The 8,883-nt window shown below is 38.7% G+C and overlaps 1 protein-coding gene across 2 annotated transcripts in view; it reads left to right on the top strand.

The window, feature by feature from the left end:
- The first annotated feature begins 2,293 nt into the window (after positions 1-2,293).
- The window catches only part of LOC132276978 (protein NUCLEOLAR FACTOR 1), a 36,996-nt gene continuing 30,406 nt past the window's right edge, over positions 2,294-8,883 (top strand). The window contains exons 1-5 of one of the 2 annotated variants that reach the window (XM_059778654.1): positions 2,294-2,468; positions 2,579-2,668; positions 2,909-3,050; positions 4,327-4,424; positions 7,248-7,428. In XM_059778654.1, the coding sequence (XP_059634637.1) occupies positions 2,438-2,468; positions 2,579-2,668; positions 2,909-3,050; positions 4,327-4,424; positions 7,248-7,428 (542 nt within the window). In that variant the 5' untranslated portion in view covers positions 2,294-2,437. Of the gene's footprint in view, positions 2,469-2,575; positions 2,669-2,908; positions 3,051-4,326; positions 4,425-7,247; positions 7,429-8,883 lie in introns of both variants that reach the window. The other variant, XM_059778652.1, reaches the window with a different exon arrangement.

Below are 8,883 nucleotides of genomic sequence, written 5' to 3'. Positions count from 1 at the left end.
TAACATTAAAAATATTTACATAGAAGACTTTTTTTTTTTTTAATAAAAATCTACCACTTATATATTGTTGAACTTATAACCTTTTGTGCGAAATAAATAAATAAATAAAAATACTAGTTTAACTAACCACCGCCCTCACATTAGGGATGGCAACGGGGCGGGTTTGGAGCGGGTTTCCCTAAATCCCGTCCCGCCCCTTTTAATTTTTGTCAAGGTCATGCCCGCCTCGAGACCCGCGACGGATTGGATTTTCATGTCCAGCCCCGCTCCGTTAGGAAATACTATGCCCCTGTGCCCGCCCCACTAACAAATTTTTTTCTCCTACTTTTTGGAACTTAAACTCCTGCTATTTAAATGTGCAAAGCCTAGGAATGACATAATATAAATAAAAGTATGTATCCTAACAAAAATAAAAAAAATAACATGCACATAAGATAATTCAGAGAGCATAATAAACAAAAATAAAAGTTTAATACAACCAAATCACAAGAAGTTCTAAGCTCAAACTTCCACCATAATCAAAACAAAAGCAAATTTAATACCAAATTTACATCCCAAATTAGGATTGTAAGAGATGGGTAATTGGGTAAGCCGCTAAAATAACTTATTAATATATATATATATATAGTTATATGCGGGGCGAGGCGGGGCTTCTAGGATATGTATACTGAACCCTTACCCGCCCCGTGACCCTCGACGGGTACAAAATTTGTATCCATGTCCGCCTCAACGGTATAAAAAGTGTTCCCATATCTGTTATTAACGAGGCGGAACGGGGCGAAACCCCGGCGGGGCGGTAAAAATTGACATTCCTACCTCACACGGTATGTTTTGAAATTTTTTGGGTAAATTACACAAAAGGCCCGTCAAGTTTTCAATTTATACATGTAAATAGAAAATGACTACAGAGACCCAAATTAACTGTTTCTCGCTGGTGGATTGATATGAATTCACATTTTTGCCATTAGAGTTAAACTATTTGTTTAATATGAAAAAATTTGAAAAAAATTATGTATTGTTAAAATTACGATTTTGCCCCTAAGACTGCGTCACAGCCGAAATCCAACCACAGAGCCGCAATTCATTCCGACCTCATCGCAGGCGAGTCCTCTGTTCCAAGCTCGCCGCTCCATCACCGCTCCATCATCGCCATTACCACACAGCTCTCCGCCGTCCGAGCTCAACCTCGCTCACAGCATCCGAGCTCGCCACCGCCTCCATCACAGCCGAAATCCGCCACAGCCAAGCTCATCCCATCCGAGCTCACCGCCGCCTCTATCACAGCCGAAATCCTCCACGGCAGAGCCCATCAAGCTGAGCTCGCCACCATCATTGCTGTCACAGCCAGCCAATATCCACCTCGGCGTGCACAAGTTGCTGTCGCCAAAGCCGGATCCGTCTCGCCATGCACTGCCGCAGTTCATCTACAGCCGCGAGTCATCCACGTCGATTCAGTTCTACCGCCGTTCTGAGCCATCGCTGCATTTCACTGCCGAGAGTCCTTTTGCTCGGCGGTCTTGTTCGCTGTTGCAGCCACTTCACCGCCGATCTGCTGCTTGTATTTTTCATCGACGACTTCTTCGATCCGCCACCGATCAAAATCCTTGAGGGGAGAATAACTTGCCTTTGGCAGTTGGGTTGTGGTGATTAAGACGAAGTCGCGAATCAATTGCGACTTGGCTTCGGTGGCGACGGCGACGATGAGCATTTGCGGGTAGTACGCGGCGACGTTCCGGCCGATCCAGGCGGCGACAGTCCAATTGCGAGGAATCCATCATTGAAGAACCAATTTGAGCCTTCTTGAGCCATTGCGCCGAACCCAGTTTTGAAAAACGAAGGGTATTTCCATGCTGACCATGATTATATACAAAAACCCTACACCAATCAAAATTTGAATCGATCTCTACCGATTCAGTGAACGAACACGTCTAACTTGGCTTTCTTCATCCCCAATTCTCCACAAAACCCTAAATTTTCAAAAACCCAACCTTAATTTGACTGCTACGTGATCACCAACAAAACAAAACTTCACAGAGAGAGAAGAAAATAACAGAGGAGTGATGTGGTAGGGAAGCGATGGGGGTGTATCCAGGGGCAAAAATGAAACTTTTTAATATACAGTATCCTTTATCTTTTTATTAAAAATAAACACTGTCAGAAGTGTAAATTTATATTGATTTTTTTTTGTGATTAAACGGTCAATATGAACCTTTTTGTAACGTACACAATATAGTGGTCTGTGTAATTTGTCTAATTTTTAATTTTTTTTGTTTTTACCTAAATATGAAAAACAACGTATACTTGTCCATATTACTAGGGCGGTTGAAGATTAATTTCTTGGTCTTGATTCAAAATCACCCCCCCTCTTCTTTGCGCCTCCTTTAGCCAAACCAAAAGCTTCGTCTATCTCGACAAGTAGGGTTTCAGAACCTTGAAAATGGGGAAACCACTTTTTGGCAGAAAACCAGGTATTTCACACACATATATACTACTAGTTTTTAATGTTCTTGGTAGATGTCTTGGTGGGTGATTTTTAAGAGTGACGCTTAGCTTGTTTTATTAATCCAAATTTCAGCAGGACTAAAGAGACACAAAACACCCAAGAAGTTTGATATGAACGAGCATACGAGAAAGAATCGTCGTATTGAAGACTCTCTGAATTCATCAGGCAACTTACTCTTCCTCCTCTTTGTTCCCAAAACTTTTTGATGGTTCCGAATGCAGTTGCATTATTTCAATTCAATCAAAACCTATTTCAATAAGTTCATCAAATTTGGAGAATTTTTTGTTTTTTACTTTCTTTCAAGAAACTCACAACCCACAACTTGAGCCCCGACCTTATACGTCAGAAGTAAAAGTTTGTGTCGGTTTTACTTTTATCATTTTTTTGGTGATTGATTTGATTCAGGGGACTCATCTGAGGAACAATCGACTTTAGTTTCCGAAGAAGAAGAGGAAGTAGTAGTTCATAAAGAGCCGTCGATGTATGATGATTTGTTAAAGAAATTGGGGTCGGGTTGTGAATCCCTTGCCAATGCTTATAAGAGGAGGTAATGCTTTTGTTTATAAACTACTTGTGTCATACAAGTAATGCTCCTTCTTTTAGACTTATCAAGTGAAAGAAAAAGAAACAAAGAAAACAATCAACACCCAATTGTCACATAGAAAACTGGACTTTGAGGAGTCATAATGATGAATAATGAACTTGCACATCCTTCTGGATTGAAGTCGTTACATTTGCAATTTTCAGTGATTTCTTAGATGGAACATCACTTGATGCAGTGGTAAAAGCATGGACCACCAAGTGTGAGAGCACAAGACCAAGTATTGGGTTAACCATTTTTCTGCAACTGCAAATAATACCAAACCGCAAGTATTGTGTACCCACTCTATTCCTCCAGCACCCTTGAGGAACTGGAACCAATGGGTCATGGTTGTCTTTTTCCCTATAGAAATGGTATAATTATTCATTACTTGTGTAGAAATTAGAAAGAAAAAAAAAATCTCTAATGGAAGGGTTCATGGAGGAGTCAGATTGGAATTGTTCTATGGAAGTGAGGGATCTGAATGTATTATTCATAATCCCATGAAATCAATTCATGGTAGCCTAAAATTAGGTGCAGCATTTTAGCAATTGGAATTAGAAGGCATACAACAATTTTTTTTTTCTCTTTGAATAAGTAAAAAAGTTTTTTTTTTTTTTTTTTTTGATAAGTAAAAAAGTTAACCGGCAAGGATAACAAAAAATGGGTTAAGAACCACAATGCAAAAAAGGAGTTCATGGATGCTTGTTGCACTTTCTGTTCTGGAGTTAGTTGAGAGTCCTGAAATTGTTTCATTTGTTCGCGTCAATGGGTAAAATGTGAGTTAGTGAGGACATGGAAGCTGGTGATAATTGATGCAAACACCTTCACTAAATAGTGTTTATAACATTTTACATCTTATAATAAATCACAATAAATATTAGTCTCTCCCTCTTTTCCCTTTTTTTTGTTTTTTGTGTGTGTGTGTGTGTGATAAGTAATATATTGTTGGACATATGAAAAATATATATTGGAATTTATTTTTCCATTATTTATCAGATGACATATTTCAATTCTATTGGATTTTCTAAACCATTCTTATATAAACCATAAAATTCTATAGTAATGACTTACCTATGGTTTTGACATCAAATCACATGGCTTTTTCTGATTCGATGATGTTCTTCATTCATGGATGGGGTACCACTTACTGTTGAAGATTTGCTGAATTTTCTCAAACTCATTTCAGATTCTAATTGATTGCATATCAAAATAACTCTTCTTTTGCTTCTATTGTGCATAGACAAAGAGAAGAAGAAGGTAAAAGTGACACTGAAGAGGATTCGGACAGTGGCTCAGAATCTATTAGTATATCAGAGAAAGAGGATGAGAGTGAGGAAGGTAAAAACTATACCCAAGGTTTCAAGACTTCATTTCTGTCAACATCTTAAATATGTTATAGCTGTATCCCTTTAGTTCTTATGATAATTCATCAGTTCTATAATATGTTTGAAGCCTTCAATTCATGACATTATATTTTTTTTTCCCGGAAGGAATTTGTCACGTTATTGCTAATATCTTTTTTTTTTTGATGAGTAAAATTTATTAAAAAGCGCTTAAAAGGGGAGCGAATCCCAAGGAAAAACACAAGGCCAAAAGCGCCTCAAGCCTTCAAAGAGGCCAAAAAAACAACAATCTCCTTTGCAGATTGATAATCTCTCCTTGAGACCCCACAAAAAAGAATGGAAATAATAGAGAACTTAAGCATAGAGATAGGCTTTTCCTTTCCATCGAAATATCTCCGATTTTTCTTAAGCCAAATGCACCACCAAATACAAAGAGGTGTAGTCCTCCAAGCATCCCAAATGAGAGCCCCCACTGAAAAGCGTCTCCAAGCTTCAATCAACTCTCTAGAGGATTTAGGCATAACCCAAGGGATCCCAAACAACCCAAGCATCAAATCCCAACAACCCCTAGTCAAGCTGCAATGAAGCAGAAGGTGATTAACTGTCTCTTCATCTCACAGACACAAAAAACATCGATTAACCACCACCTGATTCCTCCTCCTCAAATTATCTTGGGTTAAAATTCTACCCAAGACTGAAGTCCAAGCATAGAAGGCCACCTTTAGGGGAGCCTTGGAATGCCAAATAGACTTCCAAGGGAAAGGGCCTCCAGAGCCAACTGTAAGACACTTGAAAAAGGACTGAACCTCGAAGCGACCTTGAGGGTTAGGATCCCAAAGCCAACAATCAGACTCCCCAGCTGTAATCGCCTGGCGGTTCAAAAACTCCAAAAAACGGGTGATCTCCTCAATTTCCCAATCCTGAAAGTATCTCCTAAACTGAACATCCCAAGTCAGTCTCCCGTTATTAAGATGATAACAATCAACCACCAAGGCCTGCCTATGAGATGCAATTCTGTAGAGCCGTGGGAAAACGAGAGCAAGAGGAAGCTCCCCACACCAAAGATCCTCCCAAAATCTAATCCTTCTACCATCCCCGATCCGAAAACGAACATGTTTGCAGAAATCATCCCACCCCTTTCGAATGCAAGTCCTAACCCCCACCCCCCTAGGACCACGCACCTCAAGAGAACTCCACCCTCCATTGCTCTCCCTAAATTTGTGCGCGATAACCCTCTTCCAGAGCCTACGCCTCTCCACCTCAAACCTCCAAAGCCATTTCCCAATGAGAGCCTTATTGAAAGGCAACAACCTCCTAATCCCTAGGCCACCACTCCGAATCGGAAAACACACTTGCTCCCAACGAGCTAGGTGAAACTTGAACTCCTCTCCTCCCTTCCCCCCCCCCCCCCCCCCTCCCTCCCCGGCAAAAAAAAAGAAGAAGAAAATTGCGCTGCAATCTCTCAATCCTCTCAGCCACAGAAGAAAGAATCTGAAAGAGAGAGATGAAATAAGTGGAGAGGCATGAAAGGGTAGTCTTGATCAGAGTGACCCGACCCCCCTTAGAGAGGTACTGCTTCTTCCATCCCGCCAGCCTCCTCTCAAATCTATCCACAACCGGATCCCAGCTCCCCACACACCTCGAAGGAGCTCCCAGGGGGAAACCTAAGTAAGAAATGGGAAAGGAGCCAGTGTGGCATCCAAGAATTTGGGCAAACCTCTCAATCTCAGGAACTTCTCCAACCAGCACCAGAACATTCTTTCTGACATTCACCTTAAGTCAGAGACAACTTGGAACCAGACCAAAACGCATCTCAGAGTCTCAACTGAGACGCATCAGCATCACAGAGCACGTAATGCTAATATCTTTAAATGTATTTTAGCTGTTTATTATTTTTTCTTGTAATGAATAAAATTAATAAATCAGTCTTCCATATGTTTGAAACCTTCAAACACATTAATTTTTTAGGATAAGAATTAATTTATCACATTATTATTGTCTTAAACCACATCAGAAAATGCTGTCTTACTGTAGATCAGACAGGCAATTGATTTTAAGCTTGATTGGCTACCAAATTATTCAATTTGCGCATTCATTTTATCTCTGTTTCTAACAAAGTCAGCAAACCTATAATCTCTGCAAAAGATGGTGCCAAGATCTAAAGAATTTGGTTTCCGTTACATTGGTCACAAAATGGTGGATACCTGTGGAAGAGGCTTTTGGAGGCTGTTTAGAAGAGCTTGTATCTCTGTGTTTGTGGCTATCTATAATTTTGTTGTCTTTGAGAAAGAAGAGTAACATATTTGAAGTGATCCCTAACGATGCTCCTTGGCAACTCTTGCTCTTCAGCCTAAATGCAAAAGATGCATAATTTGACTGCTAACTATCATATTTGAAGTCATCCACATAAACTCTTCCTTTATAAGCCCAACAAAAGGCGAAGAAGAACATCCTACCCAAGCAGGGACTTTAGCTGTCCTTGCCTCTCTAGAGTTTACCCCAAGCAGGGATTTCTAGAGTTTAATTATTTCCCAAGGTGCAACCCAGAAATCCTATAGAAGCGGGCAAAGGTTGGGTAGACCGATAGAGGATTCTTTACTACAGCATAAAAGTCACCACTCTAGTAGAGTTTGTGAGGACATTGTGGCATTCACCTTTGGATCAAGAACAGGTTTACTAACATTCACTGCTTCTATGGACATCAGCGTTGTTATTTCAATGTTTTAAAGTGTTTTATGATTCATGAGTTAAAGGATCTTTTGTCCAAACATTGATCATTTTTATAAATATATTTGTTTTCTTCTGTTCTCTACCTCAGGAACTGATAGTGAATCTCCTAGAATTCCTGATACAACAAGTGATACACAAGAATCTGGTTTAGGTGTTATGGAGCAGAATGAAGATGCTGGAAGTGATGATGATGATGAGGCCTCTGACATGGATGAACATGACTTGAGGGCCAATGGTCAAAGTGCTACTAAGACATCAGTGAGCACGAGGTCTTTTAACATTGCATATATTTTTAATAAGTTTCTTTTGATATATTCATCATCATATTAAGAGGCTGTGTTCATGTTGTTGCTTTTTAATATTTTTTTCTTGTACTATTTAAAAAAAAGGATTCCTCCTCATGTTCAGGTTGTCATGCAATGAATATGTGTCCAACCCCCCCTTCCAAACCCACCCCCTTTTCTTTCTCCGTGCCTGCTGCAGTCTGGTGGACGACATTTGCAATTGATCAAAATACTGTACCTTGTACTTTTAAGGGAATTTTTGGTTACACAATATAACATTAGAGAAATGATGTCCTTGACTTTAAAATTAAAGTTTAAATTTTAAAAAGAAAAAAAAAGACAAAAAGTTATGTATATTACTTTACCTTTTGTAAAATTTAATATGCAAGGATATCATATATTCGTTTTGCCTAATCCTGGTGCCTCGTACAACAAACATTGGGGTTCACCCACATATTATTTCCCTATTCAACATAGATCTTGGTAACATGTTACAATTGGCTGTTTTTCAGCCAGTTTTGATTTCTAAAGTGCTCTTTTTTTCTTCTTATTCTTATTTATTGGCATATTTGCTTTATTATCTAGTCATGAATTGAAATCCATCTAAGCGTTCTTCAGAGGAAAATTTATGGATGCTTTAGTTTATAATCCTCCAATATTTAAAGGGTTAGCAGGTAAGATCTATAAACTTTGATGGAAATGAGTTCCATTTTCTTAGTCATTGAAGTATGACAAAGAAGCTAATGTTCACATCCTACCATTTCATATGATAGAAGGCTCTTATTTTCAATTCTAAGCATGGTCTTTTGGTTTTTATAATCTTTAAACATCTAGGTTGAAGGGATTTTAGAACAATTGACTAGGTGCTCTCCCGAGTTCGTTCTACTTGCTGAATGTGCAAGTTAATTTATTTGTATTTTGTTGAATTTTTTTTATAAAAAAAATCTCCATTTTTTCAGTCTTGAGAATCAGTTCATCGCATTACGGAAACCACATGGATGCAGTTATTCACATAATTAGAGATCCAGCTTGCTGTTCCGAATGATTTCATTATTACAAGATATCTTTGCTAATCTTCTGTTTTTGTTCCCCTTTGAGGAAGATGAATCTAAGAATAGTAAATAATAATAATAATAATAATAACAGGCATGGATTATGGGCCAAGTTTGTGCAGCTGTAAGCGGGATGCGTTCCGCTTTTCAGCGTCTTTCAATGAAATTTTTAATTACAAATAATAATAATGGGGGCCTTCAAGTTGTTAACTCTTCAGTAATAGAAGACGTTTCCATTTACCATCATATGTTTTACCTGATATTTTGAAAAATATTATGTTCAGTAAATGCAATTACATTTATGGTATTATAGCTGACCTAGAAATTGAGGTTTCTGTCTTATTTTTTGTATTGGTTTGGTTGTGATTAGCAAAAAGGCTAGGAAAAT

Source organism: Cornus florida, unplaced genomic scaffold (assembly GCF_030987335.1).
Source record: "Cornus florida cultivar Cherokee Brave unplaced genomic scaffold, ASM3098733v1 CherokeeBrave_3.0.0_Hap2_Chr10, whole genome shotgun sequence".
Classification (NCBI taxonomy): Eukaryota; Viridiplantae; Streptophyta; class Magnoliopsida; order Cornales; family Cornaceae; genus Cornus; species Cornus florida.
Note: the sequence above shows the minus strand (reverse complement) of the source record. Positions and strands in the feature narration are given on the sequence as shown.